Source organism: Echinops telfairi, unplaced genomic scaffold (genome assembly GCF_000313985.2).
Source record: "Echinops telfairi isolate 266 unplaced genomic scaffold, ASM31398v2 ScPeMD7_7467;HRSCAF=8505_1, whole genome shotgun sequence".
Classification (NCBI taxonomy): Eukaryota; Metazoa; Chordata; class Mammalia; order Afrosoricida; family Tenrecidae; genus Echinops; species Echinops telfairi.
The window spans coordinates 43,721,293-43,747,411 of record NW_022111368.1 but is presented as its reverse complement, the minus strand read 5'-3'; the positions used below and the strand labels follow the sequence as shown (position 1 = coordinate 43,747,411).

Here is a 26,119-nt window from a genome sequence, read left to right as displayed (position 1 = left end):
TAGGCTGGTGTGCTTCTTCCATGTGGGCTTTGTTGCTTCTGAGCTTGATGGCCGCTTGATTACCTTCAAGCCTTTAAGAAGGTCTTCATTATTTTGAGGAGGAAGAATTCTGGCAAGTTTGACTGCCGATTCGGAAAGCACCAGAAGAGAGGGACTAATGAATGCTGCAGGAACAAGACAAGAGTTTTACTTGGAGCGTGCGTGTCCTTGGGTGCGGAGGTGGAAGAGCACTGTTGCCTAAGAGGAGGTGTTGGTTGTGCTGGGGAGCTTGGAACATCCCCTGCAGTAATAGGAGGGAAAGTAAAATGCATGGTAGAAAGCAAATTCTTTTGATTATTTGTTTTCTCGGTTAAGTAGGCCACAGCATTACTGATGCATGCATTGGAAGAGGTGTATTAGAAACTTGAGGAGGAGAAGTAAAAGTTCCCTAGAAAGGTGGGGTAGTGGGGAGCAGAGGGAAGTGCGCTGACTGTTAAGCATCATGAAAAGCCATTTTGAAGTTACCTAAAAAACCCAAACTCACCAGCACTGAGTTGCTTCCGAGTTGTAATGACCAAACAAGGCAGGATAGAACTACCATGGTGGGTTTCCAAGACTGACTCTTTAAAGGAGTAAAAAGCCTCCTCTTTGGAACTGCGATTAGCAGTCCACTGCGTAACCACCACGCTACCAGGGCTCTTTGTTTTGAAGTCACTGGTCAAGAATTTAAAGTGGGACCAGTCAACACGGATATGTTGTTCTTCAGCCACTTTCAAGTGCATGGGTACAGGGATGGGAAAGGCAGAAATTCAGCCAAAGTTATTCCACCAGGCAAGTCAAGTGTGACAGTTCAAGAGATGGAATAGGAAGTGTGTGTGTGTGTGCAAGAAGTGCTTGTCATGAAGGACTGTGGGATTGAAACCAGATATGGAAGAAATGAGGGCATGATGGTGATGAAGACCATAATAAATATAATAGTGTCAGTGGCTTGTATATTCTGGTGGGGTCAGAGGTTAATTGCAGTCAGCAGAGTGGAAGAAGAAGGGTCGTGGTGACTGGGGGTAGGATGATTGGATTATTCATGGGCAGGTGGGTTGGTGAGAGAAGTAAAAGTTCCCTAGAAAGGTGGGGTAGTGGGGAGCAGAGGGAAGAGTGCTGACTGTTGGTAGTGACAGTAGGTAGGGTCTGCCACTAGGAGTGGTTGAGGCACCGGAGACAGATGATGAAAGCACACATAATTGAGATAGAAGTACCGTATATACTCGAGTATAAGCCGACCCGAATATCAGCCGAGGCACCTAATTTTACCACAAAAGCTGCATTAAAAATGTGCTGAAAAACTCGGCTTATATACGAGTATATACATATGTTACATAGTGACAGTAAATCACGCGCTAAAATCCTTAAGAAATGGGGTCTAGTATCCCCTGGGTTCACAGATGCAGTGTGTGGAACAAGATTTTTTTATATCATTTTATTTTTTTCCATTTTATTGGGAGGTCTTACAGATATTATAATAATCCATAGTTCAATTAGATCAAGCATGATTGTACAATTGCTGGCACCATTGTTTTCAAAACATTTTCTTCTTGCATTCTTTGATATCAGCTCTCCTTTATTTCTGCCCTCCCCGGCCCTACACCTTGGGAACCACTGTTATTATATTAAATATTATTATTTTTTCCTCCCCTGACCCCACCCCGCATCTCCCGTATCTTACATCATCCAATGTATCCATTCATCTGCCTTTCTGTTAGTCATTCCCCTCGAGTGGAGTTATGTACTTAGTTGTTTGGAACAAGATTTTCCAAGGCAAATCATATGCAGCTTTTCTTTTTAAAAAAAATCATTTTATTGGGGCCTCGTACAACTCTTGTCACAATCCAGACGTTCATCCATTGTGTCAAGCACATTTGTACATTTCTTTCCATCATCATTTTCAAAACATTTTCTTTCTACTTGAGTCCTTTGTATCAGCAGCTCATTCCCCCTCCCACTCCTTTCTCCCTCCTGGACCCTTGATAATTTATAAATTATTATTATTTTTTCATGTCTTACACTGATCGACGATGTCTCACTTCACCCACTTTTCTGTTGTCCAGCCCCCTGGGAGGGGGTTATATGTAGATCATTGTGATTGGTTCCTCCTTTCTCCCCCACCTTCCTCTTACCCTCCTGGCATGGCTACTCTCAATATTGGTCCTGAGGGGTTTATCTGTCCTGGGTTCCCTGTGTTTCCAGCTCTTATCTGTACCCATGTACATGCTCTGGTCTAGCCGGATTTATAAAGTAGAATTGGGGTTATGATAGTGGTGGTAGGGGGAGGAAGCATTAAAGAACTAGAGGAAAGTTGTGTGTTTCATCAGTGCTACACTGCACCCTGGCTGGCTTGTCTCTTCTTTGTGACCCTCTGTGAGGGGTGTCCCGTGACCGACAGATGGGCTTTGAGTCTGATATGATTTCTGGGTCTGGTTACACAGCTTTTCCTAGAGGTGAGAAGTGGTCTGGAAGTTACAAGGAGGAGGAGCAAAGGGCCCAGCCAGGCCATCACTAGGTTCATTGGTCAAGGGCTGTAGGAGAAAAGTTCTTTGAGTGTCTATAAGAAAACTGTCTTTGGAGGGAGAGTAAGGTTTCGGTTAGAACAAGAAGACTGTATTTCAGGGAAGTTTTTAACATTGGGGCAAAGTAGAGAGGAGGACAGGAGATAATGAGTTCTAGAAGGCAGAATTGAGGGGTGACCCAGGGAAGAGCCTGCGGCTCTTTGTACAATACATGAATAGATGGAGGACATGTTGAACTGTCTTAGTCATCTAAAGGTAAAGCTAGTGGGGTCAAAACTGTAGTAAGTGTGGGGAGGAAGGTGGGATCTCTCTCCTCTCCTATATCAAGACAGACGGGGCAGGTATTTTTTCAAGAGTGAGTATAGCTTTTAAATTTTGTTCTATTTTTAATTTTACAGATCCTTAGTAATTATCAGCACTTTAGATGGGCGGATTGCTGCACTGGACCCTGAAAACGATGGTAAAAAGCAGTGGGATTTGGACGTCGGATCTGGCTCCTTGGTTTCATCCAGCCTTAGCAAACCAGAGGTAAGAGTTTTCTATTAAGTGCTAATTGGGAAACTGAGTTAAAATGAGCAATTGCATATATTAATAATGTGCATTTGATTCTAGTGCTAGCATTCAGAGTCCAGTTGCCTAAGTTAGAGACCTATATGCGTCTTACTAGCAATGTCTCTTGGGGTAATTCTTTAACTGTTCTGTTCCTCAGTTTCCCTGTAAAGTGTGTTCAATTATAGCCCCTGTTTTGTAGTGTTGTTTTATGTATTAAATGAGTAAGTTGTATACTGCTATATCAGTCTATAACTCATTACTGAAAACTGTCATCGAGTCAATGCTAACTCACAAAGACCCTCCATAAGACAGGGCAGAACTGCTCCTGTGGGTTTCTGAGGAATTAGAAAGCCTCATCTTTCTCCCATGGAGCAGCTGGTGGTTTCAAACTGCTGATCTCGAGGTTAGCAGCCCAACTCATAATCACCACACCACCGGAATCTATAACTCATTAATTGTGACATTATTATAATATCTTGGTAATAGTAGTATCAACATCATAACGTTCCTAGGAATAATAAGACAGTATAAATAACTGAATTTTGCTAGTTAGAAATCTTCCCTGTAAGACGCCATCAATTATTCCTTATATGTTTTCCCTCAACTGTAAATCCTAGCTATAAGCATAGTTCATCTGATGTTTGTTTGGAATGTGGTTTTAGGCCAATTTTTGATTATTTTCAGAAAATCTGTGCTTAATAATTTCTAAGCTCTAGGGTGATAGAAACCCTGATGGCATAGTGGTTACACATTGGGCTGCGATCCACAAGTTTAGCAGTTTGAACTCACCAGCTGCCACATGGGGAAAGATAGGACTTCTCTTGTAAAGCATTAGTCTCAGAAACTCAGGGCAGTTCTAGTGTGCCCTATAGGGTCACTGTGAGTCAGCATCGACTGGATGGCAGTGAGTTTGATATTTTGTTTTTTTTGAGAGTGATAGGAGTGAGCATAGATTCATAGAGACCTTGCTTCCCAAACACTCTGGCCCATGACTCCAAGACTTGGTCACGTGGCTTAGGCCTTTAGTGCCTTCATTTGCCTTAATGAATTGTTGGGAGGATTAAATATGATTCAGGTTTTAAAAAAATTATTTTATTACTTTTGGTTCAGTTTATTTTCCTTACCATTAGGCTAACTCTGATCAGTTACCTTTGTCTTCTTTTCTGGAGCCTTACCCTATTGTTTAAATCATTTCAAATACACCTATTCCTCCCTCAGCGACGTGGCTAGTTTCCCAAGACCAGTCATTATATGAAAATGGACATTATGGGAAAATGGAGGATGACCATATCAAATTACAAAATGAAAGATAACTACATCATTGCATAGGTCCCAAATTAACCTGTAACCCTATCACAGCCAGAGTTACTCTTTACTCCTACCTCATAACTCAATATGCTTCCAGATATATACTGTTAATGAACAAAATAATCAAGGTCGCCATGACTCAGACTCAACAACAACTAACAGCACACTGAAAATATCTTCTGGAAACAGTAGACTTCTTGTTATATTATGAATTATTAATACAATTATTATACAAGCAGCAATTTTGATGAAAATGACATTAAGCTTTTCCCAATAAGATAAGGTATTCAAATGAGTTATTACCCAAGCTAAACTTATTTATTTGTGTTCTACTAGGATTATATTTGGATATGCACATTTTGCTTTATTTTTAAACTAGATATAGAAAGATGATCAGCAAAATCAGAAGATTGTAAGCTGCTTATATCTGAGGTAATAGTACAGTGTGTTGTAGTGATGAAAAGCATGTGCATATGTATAAAATATACACGTGTACAAAAAGAAAAATTGCATGATATGGAAAAGCTGAATGCACATATTTGTAATAACCCGAGTGCCACTGTATGTGTTTAAGTTATAACCACCTTGTTGTATGGGAAGGTTTTCTCATAAGTAGCATTTATTGGTATTGTTTTAGGTGCCACGGAGTCAGTTCTGACCCTATGAAACACCGCCCAGTCCTGTGCCATCCTGGCACTTTCCACGACTGAGCCCATTATTACAGCCCTAGTGCCAATCCATCCTGTTGAGGGCCATCCTCTCTTTTGCTGCCTGTCTACCTTCGTGTTCTTCTCTGGGGACTGGTCTCTCCTGACAATATGTCCAAAGTATATAAGGCAAAGCTTTACCATCCTTGCCTCTCAGGAGCACTCTGGCCTGCGTTTTCCAAGACAGTTCCGTTCATCCTTTTAGCAGTCCATGGTATTTTCAATATCCTTCGCCAGCACCATAATTCAAATTCATTGATTTTTCTTCAGTTTTCCTTATGCAGTGTCCAATTTCATATGCATATGAGGCAATCAAAAATATCATGGCTTGGGTCAGGCACACCTTAGTCCTCAAAGTAACATCCTTGTTCTTCAATACTTAAAGAGGTTTTGTGCAGTAGATTTACCTAGTGTAACCCATCTTTGGATCTCGTGACTGTTGCTTCCATGAGCATTGACTGTGGATCCAAGGAAGACAAATCCTTGACAACTTCATCCTTTTCTCCATTGATCATGATGTTACCTGTTGGTCCAGGTGTGAGGAGTTTGGCCTTCTTTACACTGAGTCACAATCCATACTGAAGACTGCAATCCTTGATCTTCATCAGCAAGTGCTTCAAGTCCTCCTTACTTTCAGCAAGAAAGGTTGTGCCATCTGCATATCCCAGGTTAATAAGCCTTCCTCCCATTCTGATGCCACATTCTTCTTCTTATCATATAGTTTCTCTGATGATTTGGTCAATGTAAAAATTGAATAAATATGGTGAGAGAATACAATCTTGATGCACACCTTTCCTGATTTTGAACCATGTAGTATTCCTTTGTTTCGTTTGCATAATTGCCTCTTGATACATGTACAAGTTATGCATGAGCACAATGAAATGTTCTGGAATTCCCTTTCTGGAGGTTATTTATAGTGTTATGGTCCGCACAGTCGAATGCCTCGACATAGCCAATAAGTGCAAGTAAACATCTTCCTGGTAGTCTCTGCTTTGAGCCAAGATCCATCTGACATCAGCAATGATATCACTGGCAACACATCCTCTTTGACATCTAGCCTGAATCTCCGGCAGCTCCATGTCAATGTATTGCTGCAACCCTTGTTAGATGGTCTCTAGCAAAATTTTACTTGCATGTGATTTCAGTGTTATTGTTCTATAGTTTGAGCATTCTGTTGGGCCAGCTCTCTTTGGAATGTGTACAAATATGGATCTCTTCTAGTCAGTTGGCCAATTAGCTGTCTTCCAGATTTCCTGCCATAGATAAGTAAGTGCTTCCAGAGGTTCATCAGCTTGTTGAAACATTTTAATTGATATTTTATCAATTCCAGAAGTCTTGCTTTTGGATAATGCTTTCAGTACAGCTTGAACTTCTTCCTTCAGTACCATTAGTTCTTGCTCATGTACTACCCCCTGAAATGGAAAAATATTACCAGTTCTTTTTGGTACGGTGATTTTGTTTATTCTTGCCATCTTTTTTGATACTTCCTGCATCATTCAATATTTTGCCCATAGAATCTTTCAATATTGCCATTCAATGCTTAAATTTTTTCTTGAGTTCTTTCAGTTTAAAATCTGCTAAGATGTTCTCCCTTTTTGTTTTTCTAATTCTAGGTTTTCGCACATTTCATTGTCATATTTGACTTTGTCTTCTTAAGCTGCCTTTTGAAATTTTCTGCTTAGTAATTAACTATTTTAAAAACTACAGTTGAACTTCATCATTCTTAGTCTGTACTGTTTGGGGGGGGGGCGGGGAGCTGTTATTAGGGCTCTCATTTAAAAATGTGTTGTTTTAATTAATGTTCTCTGTTTTACCTTTCTGGGTTCTGATATCCATTGCAGTGGCTACACATAATTCACAGATAAGATTTAAGATTAAAGGGTTTACTAAGGAAGTTAACACATTATAATGCCAGTGAGAAATGCTCAGGGTTGAGTTGTTTATCAGGACATGTTACAAAGTTCAGCCAAGTCTGATATAAATGCCCAAAGGGCATACATACCCTTTTTCTATAAGCCTCAACCTGTGGGCATTCAATTTAAGCTCCCTGGACTAGTAAACTCAGGTCCCCGAATTAAGTCCCAGAGACACCTTCTCTGCCCAGAGGCACCCAGCACCACTTCTGTGGGGCAGCAAGTCTACTTCCCCAATTAAGTGCCCAGAGGCACCCCACTCCACAAGGTGGCCTTTGCATAGAAGCGTTCAGCTTTACATGATCTGTGGGTTGGAAATCCATCATTCTGTTCCATGTTCTGGCTCCTGAGTCTGCTGCGACAAGATGGTATAGTTGTCATCTGGATCCAGGAGTTTCACTGAGTCGGGATCTCAGTCCAGAGGCTGCCCACCTCTCCTGGCTCTTGCAGGTAGTGAGATCCCGCCTGCTACTTCTCAGAGGGTTCATTTTATACACAGCAGGATGGCACTCCAGGGAATTCTGTTTGCAATTACTCACAGGTGAATCCTAACAGTATCTCATCCCACTTTCTTACCAGACCCAGAAAACGGTTGTTTAGAGAAAGGGAGTTAGAGACTGGCTGGAAGAGTCACATTAAATAATTCACTGCCCCTGCAAAAGTGCCCACCTCTCCTTCCACCGTCCGCTTCAGGTCATCTTGGGGATGCACTGTTTGAAATGTTAAATTTCAAACATGTTAAAAACATGGTGCTATGTCACCTTTCACAGCATATGCGGGAGAAAAATCCCGAGACTTCTTTGCATTATCTAGACGTAAATTTTCCACTTTATGGAAGAAATTCTAAAGTTTCATTAGACTATCTATGATAACACTATAAATTTGCTAGCTTCTGCTGCTGCCTGAAGCTCTTGGGTCCCTTTTGTGGGACTGGATTGCAAAAGGTTAATGTACCCAGCTGTGTAGTGGTTTCACACATTTTGGAAACCAGCAGCCGCTCTGATAGAGGAAGACATGACTTTCTACTTCCATAAAGAGTTAAAGTCTTTGAAACTCACAGGGGCAAGTCTACCCTGTCCTACAGGGTCGCTATGAGTCGGAATCAACCTGATGGCACGAGTTTGATTTAGTTCTGGTTTTGCTAACCTAAAGGCTGGAGGATTGAGTCCCCTTAAAGGCACCTCAGAAGACAAGTCTTCAGTTATGCTTGCCCCAAATCAGTCATTGAATACACTAGGGAGCACGGTGCTCCGCTCACACATACGGAGTCGCCATGAATTGGAACTGACTCTACAGCAACTGTTGTGTTGTTTTGGCTACTCCCAGTGATCTTTCTCAGGCTGTGGAGTTGGTCCCACTAGGGGGAAGAGGAAGCTGAAGCTCAGAGAACGATTACCTTGAAGTCCCAGACCAAATACTTGTATGGTAAAGCTGGGCTAGAACCCAGATTTGCCTGCCTGTTCAGGAGCCTTCTCCCCAGGCTTTATTACCAATATTTCCCCGTTACAGCCCCAGACTGTTCATCGAAGATGACTACATTCTTCAAAAGTATTAGGGGTGCTGAAGGGATCAGTTATCAGGCATCAAATAACAAAAAATCATATCATTGTGTGCTCACCTCCCTGCTATGATTGCTGAAGACAAATGGGTGCATAAGCAAATGTGGCAAAGAAAGCTGATGGTGCCCGGCTATCAAAAGATATAGCATCTGGGGTCTTAAAGGCTTGGAGGTAAACAAGTGGCCATCTAGCTCAGAAGCAACAAAGCCCACATGGAAGAAGCACACCAGCCTGTGTGATCACGAGGTGTCGAAGGGATCAGGTATCAGACATCAAAGAACAAAAAAATCATATCATTGTGAATGAGGGGGAGTGCAGGGTAGGGACTCAAAGCCCATCTGTAGGCAACTGGACATACCCTTACTGAAGGTTGCGGGGAGGAGACGAGACAGTCAAGGTGCAGTGTAGCAATGATGAAACATACAACTTTCCTCTATTTCTCTAATGCTTCCTCCCCACCACTATCATGATCCCAATTCTACCTTACAAATCCAGCTATACCAGAGGATGTACACTGGTACAGATAGGAACTGGAAATACAGGGAATCCGGGATGGATGATCCCTTCAGGACCAGTGGTGAGAATGGCGATACTGGGAGGGTGGAGGGAGGGTGGGTTAGAGAGAGAGAACCGATTATAAGGATCTACATATAACCTCCTCCCTGGGGGATGGAAAACAGAAAAGTGAGTGAAGGGAGATATAGGACAGTGTAGGATATGACAAAATAATAATTTATAAATTATCAAGGGTTCATGAGGGAGTGGGGAACAGGGAGGGAGGGGGAAATGAGGAGCTGATGCCAGGGGCTTAAGTGGAGAGCAAATGTTTTGAGAATGATGAGGATAACGAATGTACAAATGTGCTTTATACAATTGATGTATGTATGGATTGTGATAAAAGTTGTATGAGCCCCCAATAAAATGATTTTTTTTAAAGTATTAGGGTTTTTTTTAAAGAAACAAACCTTTTGTTTCCATAGAAAAGATCAACTAGTATCCACCATGTTAAAAATTAAAACAAAATATTAACAGATTCATTTATTAGCTCATGAAAAATAACTATTAAATGTAATGCATGGCCACACACACAACATATCTTAGTGAAAAATAACTATGCTTCTATAATGTAAAAAAGAAATTAATGCAAAAAGTGGCATTGCTCCGCATTTTGGCGAATACCTGTTGCTGGCTTAATAGAAGACAACTGACTCTCCTATTGCTTCTGTATGCAGTCAGTTGCATTGTAATAGTGGTTGAATTACATAAGGAAGAAAATTCAGCCACGCACATATATCTCTAGAAACTGTGGTAATTTATTTATTCTATCCAAAATCATTTTGATGATTTGATAGTTACAGTTTGACATGTCTTTCTATATCCTGTATCTGTATATAAAGGACTGAGCATACGATTGTAAGCGATGAGGTCACCACATGATGGATTCATGCTTTCATTTTCATACATCATGAATATTTACCAATTCAAAGTCCCTGAGCCATGAATATTTTGACAAACAAGAATACAATATGCTGAGCCAATCAGGAAAAGAAACAAAAATATCCTTTTGGGGAAGGAGAAAAAAATCATAAAAGACAAAAATGGCAACAGTTCCCTAGATAAGGATATTGAAAGAGTTACAATGAAAACACTGCGAAGAAAAAAGTAGCTAACACATAGTAAAAATGGTTAAGTCCAGACTAGTTCAAGTCTGTAGGTCAGATGTTCTGGCAAGACTGCCTAGCCAAGAAGCAGGAAGATGAAACAGGAAGACAACAGACCGATAGAGTAAAGGTGCTTGAATCCAAGGTCAGCAGTCAATATGGCAGGTCACTTATAGCTCCCAGGGTCAGCAGGCAAGATGGTAGGCCACTTATAGCTCCCAGGGTCAGCGGGCAAGATGATAGGCCACTTATAACTCCCAGGGTCAGCGGGCAAGATGGTAGGCCACTGGCTCAAGCCAAGGAACAATGGGTGGGAGGTAGAAAAGACAGATACAGGATCCACACAAGCAAGAAGATAAGAGGTCTTCTCAGAGAGTCTAGTTCAATAGGACCAGGCTACACCGCAAATGAAACTTCCTTTCTATGTATAAAGGCTGTAACCTAATTGTGGGAATAGAACTCCATTCAAATTTTCTCACAACTCACAGACGATCTCATCGTGGAGTTGATTGCATTGTGTTAGATCAAATCATGGGAGTATCCTGGCCCAGCCAAGTTGACCCAAAACCTATCATTGAAGAGATGGTGAATTCAAGGCGGTAAAATGTTATGTTAATATGGATTTTGGTATAATTATGTGAGACACATATCGCAAGTGGACTCTAGTGGTAGGAATGATAGGGGAGGCCTGATTTTTCATATTCACGTAATTTTACAGGTGCAGCACATAATACAACTGGGATAGTTGCTTTACAAGAAAATTGAGAGGCTGAAAATATGGGTGGGAGTTATATTCATATGTTCCACAGGCAGAAAAAGGGTTAAGTCTCTTTTCAACAATCGTCTTTGTGAATTCTGCAAGTAAAGTGAGCTCCTTCACCTCTACTCACATATTCTGTAATTTATTGCCCAAATTTATATCTTTCTTCTGCGCTACTGCTTCATTTGTCTTGACATCACCTTTTTAAAAATGTAAATTGGATGAACAATAAATGAATACAAATAAAAAAATAAAATACCGCATTCCCTTAATGCTCAATTTACTGTGAAAAAAAGACACATCTGGAGAGTCTAACAGGATATTATTGTTGATTTCTTTCTTGAGATGGGCTGTGTAAATATGTATCATAGTTTCTTTCAAAACAAAACAAAAAACCTGTCCAGATTCCTTATTTCTCAAACCTACATTGTGGTCTGAGTGGTTTTAAAAAAAAGTAAAATTGAAATGGACTTGGAATCTTTAGTGACAAACAGTTCATCTGAAACAGCGGATCTCAGCCTGTGGGTCACAACCCCTTTTGGTCGCCCAATTCACAGGGGTCGCCCGATTCATAACAGTTGCAAAAATACTGTTATGAAGTAGCAACAAAAATAATTTTATGGTTGGGGGGGGTCACCACACATGAGGAACTGTGTTAAAAGGATTGTGGCATTAGGAAGGTAGAGAACCACTGATCTAAAAACAATAAGTAAAATGAAACATAAAGCTAGAGTATACTAAGTATAATGTTTTTGAGAGAGATATTAAATTTATAACTATAAAATATTACTAGAGTGTTTCCACTAAATTTCATGGACTCCTTATAGTACAGCCAAGAGATACGAACATACACCAAGGGTTACAGTGAAAACAAAACGTTTGCTCCTACATGCAAACAAGCCAGAGCTTCTGAAGGGGAGCTGCGCTCCAGAATGGGCATTTCTCAGCCTGTCTTGGCTTGGAATGGATCTTTTACCCACCTATGATTTTGTAACAGAAAATGATTCACTATGTTCAGCTCTTCCAAATATTGATGTATTTTCTTATGGAGAATTTTTTAAAAAATTCAAATGTGTTACTATCACCACTGGTCTTAGAGAAGTCTTTAAATATTGATGGTCAAGATGGTTCACATTGGTAGGTGCAAGCTTTCCAAAATTCTGAATTGTGCTGAAAATCCTATCCTTTGTTTTCCTTGAAGTAAGTTCACTTTGTTTAGTTTCGAGACCTTGCCAGCCAGATGACCAAGTCTCATAACCAGAGCTTGTGCCTTTGTCGGTGTTTTTGCAGGCACAGTGGAGCTCTGTGAACCAAGCAGCTGCTTTGAGCTCACCACTCAGTCACACTTGAGCTTTCCCTGAAGACGTACTTCAGTCTGTGGCCGACAGGCTCCATACAGACTTCCTACAGACAGCTGCAGAGGAAAAGAATATGTACTCTAGAATTAAGTTTGACTAAAGTGCTTTTTTGTTCTGCTTTTGCTTTGCGTGTGACAGGGAAGAGTACAATTATTAGTGCAGTTTGGCACAGGCAACAGCAGTTTTCTCCTGTGGTGTTGCATTGACGCCACCAGTGCAGATGTCAGCACAGTGAAAAGGCGTGTGACACCTCTTTATGAAAACCATTTTGACATTGTGGCTCTCCAGAAGCTTCCATCGCCCCACTGCGGAGGTTCACTCACCGGTAGAATGGACCTGATATCTAATGGAAATCTTACAAAGACAAGGATTTGTTAAGACTGTACATGTATTAACAAGGAGAAGGAATTATTGTGAGCTTGAATCATTTGTTCTGGAGCCAGGTGTGCCTTGAACACAGAAGCTATGTTCAGAAGTGTGACAAAATATCACAAAAGATTAAAAACTTCCATTTGGAATGCTCTAAATTGGATGCATAATGTAATAATAACTTTTCTGAATGCATCTGGTTCAATATTTTACAAAGGCCCCTCACTGTGAGAAATCGCTAATTGTCTTGTCCTCAAATTCAGAATTTGGTAGAAAAGGGTTGTGTAGGGAAGACGTTGGATACAGCAGGCAGAAGGAACAGATGTAAACAATAGCAGGTATCACTTGGGGTGACAATAAATGGATCCCTGACTCCATTTGGGGACTCCTGTATCAGAATAAAGGATTCCTGAAGGTGTAGTAGGTATGCATTTGGCTGCTAACTACAAGGTCCGAATTTCAAAACCTTTCGCCACTCCTTTGCAGGTACAGCCTTGGAAATCCACAGGAGAAGTTTTACCCCCCACCCCCGCCTTTTAGAGTTGCTGTGAGTTTGGATTGACTCGATGGCAGGGAGTTTGTTTGTGTGCTTATTTGTTTGGTATCAGAACAATTTCTTCAAGGTTCAGCAAGAGTGCTATGAAGAAGAATCAACCCAGGATAGCAGACTGCCTAGAAGACATGGAGAATACCTCTACCCAGATAATGGTGGCTACTGTTATTTATTGGTCTAATGAGAAGCTGAAGATAAAAGAGTGTGCAGAGACTTAAGATACTAGATAGAGGAATTAGCTACAGTTCCATCAAGCAGAACCAGGACAGGGACTATAAAGCCGTGTGGTGTTAGGGAGAGGGACCTAGGATCTAGGAGCTTCGGTTCTAGTAAATGTAAGTTCTTCCATTTACTTGCTGTGTGACCTTGATCAAAGTATTTAATCTAGTTGAGCTTTAATAATTTCCTTCTCTGTGAGATTATGAGATTGGACTGACTCCCTAAAGATTTCACTGTCTTTAAGAATCAGGTGCAATCGAATGCATAAAGCACTCAGTTATCTAGAGGAATTTCTGAATTTCCCCTCTTACAGCCTTTAAAGGTTCTTTTAAAAATGGAGCACCAATTGTAATCAGTGTTACGGAATCATCTGTATAAGACTGGTTGAAAATTTTCACTTAAAATAAAATACTAAGTTAAAGTAAAGCACAGCCATCATCATGAGAAATTACCTTTAGGTGCTTAACATTTTGCCTCTGGCGTGCTCTGAAGTTATCCTAATCTTTTCTGGACCAGAAGGCACATAAAATAGTACATTATTATGTTCCCTTAAATGATGTTTCGATTATGTTTCGATTATGTTAATAGAGAGTAACTTCTTGGAGGATAAGGAAGACGCAGTTGAATTAAAAATGAGGGTTTTACATGATACTTCAAACAAATTGGAGTTGAGGTGCCTTGGGATACAGATCTAGGTTTCTGGTGACTAGTATTTGTCAACTTCCTCAAGAGATCATTGCTATAAAATCAAGCCAAATCTGTGTGTGTGTGTGTGTGTGTGTGTGTGTGTGTGTGTGTTAAGAAGCGAACCTAAGTCACTCTGTTAGCTGTAAGAAATGTGTCCTAGGCTTAAGGCTAACAATTCTGACAGTTAATAGTAGTTAAGAATTTGTTTTTAATTTTTCAGAATGACAGCCTGAGGGAAAATCTGACGTTTCCTTCAGGTAATTTAGATACAGACTCAACCTTGAAAAAACACAAAGGAGATTTGCCTGCAGTTCCTCACAGACTGTTTTAGATTTTGTCTGGGGTTGCCTTAACAGAACTGCGTCTTTGGGGTCTCTGGGTGACGTTTAGATAACATGAATTCCAAGTCTAAGGAGATAATCTTCCCATAACTATTTGCTTCTCCATGTCTTGGAATCTACTCATAAATACAATGACCTTTCTTAATTTAATTTAGAATGTATATTGTAATTATAAATATGTAACTAGTGATACCATGTTTATTGCTGTTCGCATGCTGGTATGTTCTCTCTACTCTCTCCCTCAAAAGGAACAAACAATTCTATTATAAGTCTATAGTTAGAGTTTGGGGTTTTGTTTTATTTTAGGCATGCTTCTCCCCACGGGACAGTGCCTTTCTGTTTCAGACAGGTGCAGAAACAGACAGCAATAGTGTGAGGGCTCTTGAGCCTCCTCCCCCACCTCGTGTTAGACCACATTCAGCCAGACTGCGACCAAAATCCCACTGGTGTCGAGTTGATTCCTACTCGTGGCGACCTGTGCATTAAAGGAGAACTGCTCCATAAGGTTCTGTGTCTGTAATCTGAAAGGAAGCAATACTGTGTGTATATTCAGGCCACCCATCCGTAGGGTAGTTAGTATTCTAGTGGACACTGTTCACACCACCAAGAGCATGCAAACCAAACCAAGCCGACTGCTGTCACTGAGGCCATGCCAATGGAGAGCAGCCCCTTTGGAGAGAACAAACTTAAATGGCTCCTGGCTTGCTGTTAGAGTCTTTTGAGGATTGCTTTAGCCACTCTCTTTTAGAGATTCTTCCGTTTATACTGGAAGTTAGCCGGAATCATCTTGCACTTTTCATTTTATGCTTCAGCTAGCACATTTGGAACCTTCCTCTGAGAGAACGATTTATTTTGAAAACAACTGTCAATCACGTAGCAAGCCAACACTTAAATAATTGCTGGAGTTAATTGCTTTTCTTTTAATTATAGAAATGAATCGGTGCTTTGGTTTCATTTTGCTTTATTAATCCCATAGCATGGCTGAAAGCAGTGCTGCGATCTGACTCAATTTAGCAGCCTGCAAGGTGCCAAAGAAGTCATCGGTTTGGCTCTATCATTTAGGAAATAAATTTCTCGCACACATTATTTACTTCACCCAGTGAAGGCAGGGTCCATTTTTCAAATGTTCTTTTCATCACAAATGTGAAAAACATGCTTAAAAGGGGAATTTGGTAGTTTTCTTTGCACTTCGTCTTGTGTTTTAAAGGCAGAAAGAGTGAAACATTTATCTAGTTGATATCTCTGTTTTGAGCACTAAGAAAACAAATACTGAATCACTGGGTGGTTCTTTTTCTTATGCATCATTTCCACGTGCTCATGTCATTTGGGATGTATTCTCCAACTAGAATCTGAACCTGCTCATGGATCTCAAAACCCCTCATGTTAGATCTGGTAAGCAGTTGTTAACTGCGATGCCCCATTTCTGCCCTGCCTTGCCTCTGAGGTTTGCGTCTGTGATTGTCAGGGACACTGTTAGCAACAATCTCCCATCCACTCTCCCAGTCAGGATCATTCCATTGTTTTTATGAGCAATAAAGTCCTTGTATTTCCTCCTCACAACAATGTGGGAGTATCTTTCTTTCTAACTCACAAATAGGGAATTCTGGAATTGAGTATTCTAGCTCATTTCTCATTTTGGTTAACGGCGAGTTACCATTTTACTTTCCACACATAGTGTGCCATTTGTTGAAGACTTAAAATCTACTTATTATTTTAAAATAGTGTTGAATCTTTGATTATGATACCCAAGCCAAACCCAACAGTGCCATTGAGTTGCTTCCAGCTCATAGTGACCCTTAGGACAGGGTAGAATTGGCCTCTGGGTTTTTGAAATCTTAAGTCTGTTTGGGAGGGGAGGCAAGGAGGTAAGGGAGAGCTGATATCAAGGAGAACAAGAAGGAAGATAATGTTTTCAACCTGATTGTGGAGCAATTGTACAACACTGCTTGATACGATTGAACTATGGAAAAGTATGATGTCTGGATTAGGTCCTAATAAAATTATATGAAAGAATAACAGTTAAAAAATGTTTTACAGATACAATTTTTTAAAAAAAGAGGAAAGAAAGAAAATCTGTATGAGAGTAGAAAGCCTCATCTTTCTCCCGTGGAGCTGGTGGTTTTGAGCAAACTGCTGACCTTGAGGTTAGCAGCCCAACTCATAACCACTACACCACCAGCACACCTTTAATGATTGGTACAGTGCTTTAAAATCTTCGCTCTTACTTATGGGTGATATGCTGGCACAAAACTTACACCAATTAGAGCAGGGTCAAGAGAACAATCCTACTAAAAGCAAAAGGAAATAAATGAAAATCAGAGCTGAGCTACAGGAGAGGTAAAACAAGAAAACTATGGAAAAAATTAATGCAGCTACAAGTTGGTTCTTTGAAAGGATTAACAGAATTAATAGACTGCTGGAAAACCTAAGGAAGGGGCAAATTTCAATAGCAAGGATGAGGGATGAAACAGGGGACATTAGAATGGACCCTAATGAAACCAAAAGGATAACTACACAGTACTATGAAGGCCTGTACGCTAACGAATTCAACAACTTGGAAGACATGGACAAATACTTGGAAAAACAATCCCTCCCTAGACTATCACAGACCCATAGCAATAGAGGAAATAGACAAGCTTACAATGGATTACAAACAAAAAAAATGCCCCCGGCCAGATGGCTTCACAGGAGAATTCTACCAAGCATTCGGGGAAGATCTGACACCAATCCTACACAAACTCTTCCAGAACATAGAAAAAGACAGCAAATTCCAGACTCTTTCTATGAAGCTAGTATAACACTGATACCTAAACCAGGCAAGGATCCCACAAGAATCGAGAACTACAGACCAATATCCCTAATGAACATCGATGCAAAAATCCTTAACAAAATACTGGCCAATAGAATACAAAAGCATGTAAAACAAACAATTCACCATGACCAAGTGGGATTCATACCAGGGATGCAGGGATTGTTCAACATACGAAAGACCATTAGTATTATTGATCACATTGATATGAAAAATGGTAAGAACCACATGCCAATATCGATAGATGTGGCAAAAGCATTTGACAACATCCAACACCTATTCCTGTTTAAGACACTCAAGAAGATAGGAATGGAAGGAAAATTCCTCAATATTATACAAGCTGTATATGAAAAACCAACAGCCAACGTGGTAATCAATGGAGAAAAGATCAAAACTATTCCACTGAAAAAGAGGACCAGACAAAGATGCCCCTTGTCCCCACTCCTACTTAACATCGTACTGGATGTCCTAGCTAACAACTTAAAACAAAGAAAAGACATCAAAGGCATTCATCTGGGGAAGGAAGGGGCAAAACTATCATTATCTGCAGACAATATGATTTTATATATCAAAAATCCCCCAAATTCCACAAGTGGAGTGTTGGAAGCAATAGAGGAACATGGCAGAGTGGCAGGATACACAATCAACAAACAGAAGTCTATCGGACTGCAATACATATCAGACAAGATCCCAGAAGAGACAATTAAAAAGGTAGTACCCTATACAATAGCCAAACTCAAATAGAAATATCTAGGGATATCCTTGACTAAAAACAAAAGATTTGTATGAGGAAAACTACAGAACACTATTACAAGAAACCAAGAGTGACCTCAACAAGTGGAAGAACATCTCATGCTCATGGATTGGAAGACTCAATATAGTAGAGATGTCAGTTCTGCCTAAAGGCACTATATAAGTTTAATGTTATCCTGATACAAATACCATCATCCTTCTTCAAAGAATTGGAAAAACTAATTACCAACTTCATATGAAGAGGGAAGAAGCCCCGAATTAGCAGAGAACTCCTCAAGAAGCACAAAGTGGGAGGGCTTGCTCTACTTGAGTTTAGCACATATAATATAGCCACAGTGGTCAAAACAGTGTGGTACTGGTATAATGACAGGTATTCAGACCAATGGAACAGAGCTGAAAACCCAGAAATAAAAACATCGGCATAGACAACTGATTTTTGATAAGGGCCCAAAAATTATCAAATGGAAAGCAGATGCCCTCTTCAATAAGTGGTGCTGGAAAAAATGGATATCTACCTGCAGAAAAATGAAGCAAGACCCTTACCTCACTGTGGGGTGCGGAGGGTTCCCCACAAATCATCACAGGTCCAGTAGGCGCAATTGTACAGCGATAATAAGTAAAGATTATAGTAAAGTCATAGCATGAGAGGTAGAAGAGAGACTGGAATAAAGGAGTCAGATACAATTCATGGTAGCATGCTCACCTCTGCCCCACTTGGTGGTCCTCATGGGGGGAGCCTGCCTGCGAGAGCAGGAGAGCCCCCGGGAGCGAGGACCGGGGAGAGCTTCAACTTTATTGCTAACCAAGGGCTATATCTCATTAGAGAGACATGACAGGTAACCACACATCACAGGAAGGGGCAGTACAGTAGGCATACACATTGTAGGAAGGGGTTGTATGATAGGCATAAGCGTAATAGGAAGCTAGGGGTGTGGCCATAGGAATGGGAAGGTCTAGGGGTACACATGTGACAAGATGGGCGGACCCTAGATTCATGATGGCAGCCTAACCTTGGTCATCCATGGGCAGGTTTGACCTCTCTGGTGTCTCCTACAAGGAAACAGACAACTACTATCTTTATCAGAAGGGAGCGGGCCCTACTTGTGAGATAAACAGTGGTGTCTGCTTGGTCTAGATGGCTGATAGCTCTTAGGGAGAATAATCCCTGATCTACTTCTGATGACCTCCAAGTGTATAGTCATTCGCAAGCAGCTAAGTTTGGCATCTATTTGGGGGAGACAATTTGGGAGAAATCCTTCTGTTTCCCACACCTCACTCCATGCATAAGCATAAACTCAAGGTGGATCATAGACCTTGAGGTAAAACCCTGAACTATTAGGGCCATTAATGAGGAAATTGGGACAAACCTGAGAAGCTTGGCACAGGGAATACATAGGCTATCAGAAATAGGGAAGGATACAAATACAGAGGAGTCACAAATTGACAAGTGGGATATACTTAAGATAAAACACTTATGTACATCCAAATAATTCACCAAGAGAGTAATAAGAGAGCCCACAGACTGGGAAAACATCTTTAGCAATGACACATCAGACAAAGGCCTTATTACTAAAATCTATAATACTTTTCAAGCTTACAATAAGAAAAATTAAATGCCCACTAAGGAAGTGGGCAAAGGAACTGAACATACGTTTCACAAGGGCAGAAATCTGAATGGCCAATAAACATATGAGAAAGTATTCCCGATCATGAACCATAAGAGATGCAAATTAAAACAACTATGAGATACCACCTAACACCCTCAAAAATAGCCCAATTCAAAAAATCAGAAAGTAAGTGTTGGAGGGGCTGTGGGGACATAGGAACTCTCATCCAGTCCTGGTGGACCAGTAGGTATGTACAGCCATTATGGAAATCAATTTGGCGATAACTAAAACAGATGGAAATTGAGTTACCATATGACCCAGCAATACCCCTACTGGGCATATACCCAGAAGAGGAAAAAACAAACAATGGCCAGACATCTGTGCTCCATTGTTCATCGCGACACAGTTCACAATTGCAAGGAGTTGGAAACAACCCAAATTTCCATCACAGACAAATGGATAAAAAACTGTGGACATACACACAATGGAGTACTACTCATCCCTAAAAAACAGCGATGAACGCAAGAAGCACATTGCTGCATGGGAAGAACTGTAGGAAATCATGCTAAGTACGCTAAGTACAAAAGGACAAGTACAACACGAGACCACTGAGGTAAGCTTAAAAAAATGGGGCATATGGGAAAAACTACTATATACATACATCCTCGAGGTGAGGTCCAGCAAGTATGTCAGGGGCCAAACCCAATCCAGGGATACATATGGCAGCCAACTAAATAGGAGGGGGAAAGAAAGAGAAAATAAAAAAGTCATGGGTAGCAGGAAAGCAGGGCACTAATCCACCCAAGAGGTGGGTATTGTTTATATCTCCACAGGGGAGGGAGAGAGAGACCAGGCTTCAACCCGATGTGTAAAGATAATACAACATACCGGCATGTACCAGGGAGCCAATAGAGAGGTTTGCGGGGCCGGCTCCAATCCCAACTTTGTGGACACCCCACCCCCCCGCCCACACACACACACAGAAAAATGCACTTCATAGGACAGCACTGGGGCTACAGCTTGGGGAGAGGGGTGTATCTTATTAGAGCACATGGGAGAGACGAAAAGGAATAGACAGGGAGGGAAGGACATCCTGGCCCACCAAGCCCTGAGGACGATATTCCTGCTTCGAGCAGACAACGCAGAGAGGACCATAAGGCTGGCCCCACCATGAGACATGACATTCCTCACTAAACCAAAGCACTGCGGGAGACAACCCTGGAGACACAGTGTGGGAATTGTGCACAATCTGACCCCATCATGCTGGGGTGAAACAGTAAGGGCATGCAACAGAGCAGCAAGGGGAGCAAAGTAATGAAATCCCCGGGGAATACCAATAGACTTTGGAGACATGGTGTGGTAGTTCATCAGACTTGATTGGAAAACATTTGCGAAGGCCAACAAACAGACCTTGAACTATTTATAGGCTTTTCCATTTTTGTCCTTGGCTTTCTTTTTGTTGTTGTTATTGTTTTGTTGGTCTTGACTTCCTTTGTTGTTTTATTTGGCTTTGCCTGGTTTTTATGCTTATTAATGTATCTGCATGTCTATCTAGATAAGATAGCAGGCGATAAATAATTCGGATATAAAAAGAACAGGACCAATGGTTGGGGGGGGGTATGGGACCAACCCAGGGACAAAGGAACAACAAGTGAACTAAAATCAATGGAGAGAAGGACGTAGATACCTAGTGGGGTTTAATCAAGGGCAATGTAACAGCGAGGAATTACTAAACCTGAATGAAGGCCGAACATGATGGTGGGACAAGAGGAAAGTAAAAGGAAATAGAGGAAAGAACCAGGAGGCAAAGGACATTTATAGAGGTCTAACTACAGGCGTGTACATATATATATAAAATGAAAGGGGGATAAACCTATGTACTCATATCTAGATGTTAAGAATTAAGGTTGCAGATGGACATTGGGCCTCGACTCAAGTACTCCCTCAACACAAAAATACTTTGTTCTAACAATCTGGCATTCTGTGATGCTCACCTTCCCAACACAATTGCTGAAGACAAAGTGGGTACAAATGCAAATGTGGTGAAGAAAGCTGATGGTGCCCGGCTATCAAAAGATGCAGTGTCTGGGGTCTTAAAGGCTTGAAGATAAATAAGCAGCCATCTATCTGAGAAGCAACAAAGCCCACATGGAAGAAGCACACCAGCCTGTGTGATCACGAGGTGTCAATGGGGTCAGGTATCAGACATCTGGATCAGGTATCAGGCATCTAAGATCCAGAACAAAATCATACCCAATGTGAATGGGGGTGGTGGGGAGGGGCATGGAGTGGAGACCCAATGCCCATCTATAGACAATTGGACATCCCCCTCACAGAGGGGTCACAGGGAAGAGATGAGACAGTTTGGGTGCAGTATAGCACTGATGAAACACACAATTCTCTTCTAGTTATTTGGTGCTTCCTAATTTCCACCCTCCCCCCCCCCCCCCAAACATGCATGCTGCTATAGATGCAGAGCCCGTAACAGGGAATCCAGGATAGATAAACCCCTCAGGGCCAACAATGAGAGTAGAGATACCAGGAGGATTAGGGGGGGGTGGGGGAGATAGGGGGAATCGACCATAAGATCAATCTATAACCCCCTCCCAGGGGGATGAACAGTGGAAAAGTGGGTGAGGGGAAACAGAGGCCGATGTAAGATAGGAAGATAATACTCTATAACTTATCAAGCGTTCATGAGGGAGGGCGGGCAGGGGAGGGAGGGAAGAAATGCGGAGCTGATATCGGGCTCAAGTGGAAAGAGAATGCATTGAAAATGATGGTGGCATATGTGCAGATGTGCTTGACACACTGGATGAAAGTATGGATTGTGATAAGAGGTGTAAGAGCCCCCAGTAAAAGTTTAAAACAAAAATCTTTGCTCTTTGTATGTTATAATCAAAGGAGCATGCCAGGGCTGATAGACATTTCTGATCCATCAGAGCCTGGTAATACTTGGGTATATTTCTTAAATTGTTTGACTCCTCGTGTAGTTTGGAAGTTTTATTTTTAAATGAGTGTTTTGAACGCATGGTTGGGAAGTAACTGATGTTATACAATTAAGCTTTCTGCTTACTTCTTCCTTGAATTTATTTTTGGAGTAGTTATTTGAATTCTAAAATCTTTAATTATTTTGGGAATTTGGTGTTGGTGCCCTGTAGTTCTTTTCCGAAGTTTTCTTGCAGAGAATAAAAGAAGGCTCATGAGGAATTACAGGTAGTCAGATATTTTTGAGTTCAGTGTCTCTAGTTATTTTAAACTCTCTTTGGTAAGTACGCATATGAACACACGTTTGCACTCATACATGACACATTCGAGCGCATAGACCCAGATTACTGAAGATTCACAAGCCGCCCTGCCTCATTACATCTGCCTAACAGTGGTGTGACGAGCACTTTAATAGTATCAAAGCGATAGCAAATCTATTACTTAATCCTCAAAGCAGCCTTGAGAAAGAAATATTCTTTTTAAAAAAATCATTTTATTGGGGACTCATATAGCTCTTGTCACAATCCATACATCCATACATTGTGTCAGGCACATTTGTACATAACTTGCTATCATCATTTTCAAAACATTTTCTTTCTACTTGAGCCCTTGGCGTCAGCTCTTCCCCCTCCCCCTGTCTCCCCCAAGCCATGTATCTTGTAATTGTTGCAGTATTCCATGCTTTTTGAAATATCTCAGTGCTTACCCTCTGTTTATTTGTGGTTGTAGTGCTAATATGATCAGAACTCTTCAGCGTGCTTACCCAGAATAATTTCCCAGAGATATGTGTATGTATAACATGCTTAGAACGCTGCTGTACACATTGGGAGTACTTCACTCCTTAAACTGTCCCAAAGGGATAGTCAGAGGTGTCTGAGCCTAACACATCCCAAACAGAGCTCATCATTGGGCAGTGGGGAGTCCTGCAGGGTTTTTCACTGAGGTATAGCAATGCCCCAGACTGATGAGTTCCTACCCTCTTGGAATTTACATGGCAGTGGGTGGTTTCAGCAAAGAGGCAGATATGAAATCATTATGATGGTGTTTATAATGTAGTTGAGTATGGTCACCACCACAAGGAAGTACAGAGTACTGAAGGAGATGGTAGCAGGGACACCTGACCCACCTTGTCTGGGGTTAGAGCAGACTAATCAGAATGCATGTTTGTGACTTGGATTGTGTGATAAAGAGCTAACTAGGCACAAGATAGCGGCAGTGGGGAAATTTTGCTCTGGGAGAGGAAATAGCCTGCAGCAGGGCATTGCCGGAGTTATGGTAGGGTGCTCGGGGAATGGAAAGGCCAGGATGGCAACAAGAATGAGGATTAGAGTTGAGCAGTAGTGATGAGCCGTTTGAAAGTGCCCAGGGCCAAACTATAGGAGGCATTGTGGCTGAGTTGTGGCATTCTTGTTTTCCACGAGAGAGACTAAACTTGAAACTAGTGCACCTCACACACCATCATGACATGCCCATCTGCCCGTGGAGGCTGCCTGCTACTATGATATGCACAGGTGTTCGTGAAGCTCCCAGGTCAAAACAGACTAGGAAGAAAGACTTGGCAATTAATTTCCCCAAATCAATCAGTGTAGAGTTTTATTCCATTGTGTGTGGATCATCATGAGTTGGGGTCAAATTGGTGGCAGCTAGCAACAGTGAGGCCAGATGTAGTAAGCCATATTAAACATTTAAAATTGTATCCCTAGCCTAGGGAAACCACTAAAGGAGTTTAAGCAGGAGAGATTGCTTTGACTGAGAAGAATGGACTGGTAGAGGAACAGGCACAGAGTGAGGAGGCTCATTAAAAGACTGCATGGTGGTGGACAGGCTTGGGTGACATTAGTTATTTGAACTCTTATGGCTTGACCTAGAGTGGTGACTCCAGAAATGGAGTGAGTTAAGTGGTAGATTCAAGAGGATTTTAAGGACTTAGGTCTCTATGAAGCTAAAATAACAAAGGAAGAGTTAGTAGTAAGTGATCAATACACTTTTCAGGAAATATAGGAGATAAAGGGACAAGTTAAAGGACATACAAAATCCAGACTGTGGGACTTTCTCTAAGACAACTAAGCTGATTTCCGTAGAGATTCCTTCCACTGAATGCCAGTGGGGGTGAGAGTCAGGATTCTGACTTATTCTATGAGATGTAACAGTGGTGCGGCAGGTACATTCCCAGGACTGAATACTCAAGTCTTTATAGGAAAAATGTGACAGCAGCTGGGATTTGCTTTTTAAATACTCTGGTGCACAAGTACAGAGTGAGTCAGTGGGAGATGTTGATGACTGTTGAAATCAGATGATAGGAATGAGGGGTTTCCTATACTACTCTGTGTTTTGTATGTTTGAAGTAGCCCATAATAGAGTTAAAGTAGAATATACCCCAAAAAGTATATGTGTAGATGGGGTGGGGTGGAGGGTAGTTAGGTGGGAAAAAATAGACAATCAAATGGAAAAAATTATATGTTTATATATGTATTTGTTTATATGCATTTATATACACACATATATCATTAGAGGAATTTTTGTTTTTATTGCTGATAGTTCCTGTTTTAATACTAGTACTTCATTTTCTCAGTTGAAATTCTTTTTTCCACATGAAAGTTAGAGTTCTTATTTTTACTTTCTAATTTCAGATAGCAGCCCCTGGTAACATGTGCTACTGATATTCATTATACCACTTAGATTTTGCTTAGATGTAGATACTGAATTCCTTTTTAAAAGAGCAACTGTGGGAGCAGAGCAGAGAGCCCCCGAGGGAGTGCAAAGGACAGACTCAGGGGCCAGAGCATGGCACCCCATAGGTCCTGACTGAAGGACACACCTAGAGATAAAAAATCAGACCTTGATCTATTTACAAGTTTTTCTTTCTGCTTAAAATTTTTTTCTTTTAATTAATTTATTCTTCTTTGGGTAAGTGGTTTCCTTTTTTGTTGCCATCGCTGTGTTTTCACTGATCACCTATCTTGCTATGGCTTGGTTTTTGATGCATATTATTATCTCTACAGATCTATCTAGATAAGATAGACTAGATGAATAGTCTGGAGGAGAAAACAATGGGACCAACGGTTCTGGGGCGACACGCATGGGAGAGGGGGAGGCGTGGGTAAGGAGGTGGTGCTGACCAACCCAGGGACAGGGGAGCAACAGTGATCCAAAAACAGTGGCAAGGAGGGTGTGAGAGGCCTGGTAGGGATTCAGCAAGGGCAATGTAACCGAGAGAAATCACTGAAACCCAAATGAAGGCTGAACATGATAGTGGGACAAGAAGAAAGTAAAGGGAAATAGAGGAAAGAACTAGGGGACAAAGGGTATGTTTAGAGGTTTTAATACTGGAATGTACATATGTAAATATATTTATATAAGAGTGTGGGGAAACAGATCTACGTGCATATATTTATAGGTTTAGTATTAAGGCAGCAGATGGACATTGGGCCTCCA

The 26,119-nt window shown here is 41.2% G+C and overlaps 1 protein-coding gene across 1 annotated transcript in view; it reads left to right on the top strand.

The window, feature by feature from the left end:
• The window catches only part of EIF2AK3 (eukaryotic translation initiation factor 2 alpha kinase 3), a 96,311-nt gene that overhangs the window by 12,614 nt on the left and 57,578 nt on the right, over nt 1–26,119 (top strand). Inside the window, exon 2 of the mRNA XM_004707940.2 lies at nt 2,939–3,068. Coding sequence (XP_004707997.1) covers nt 2,939–3,068 — 130 coding nt within the window. The remainder of the gene's footprint in view (nt 1–2,938; nt 3,069–26,119) is intronic.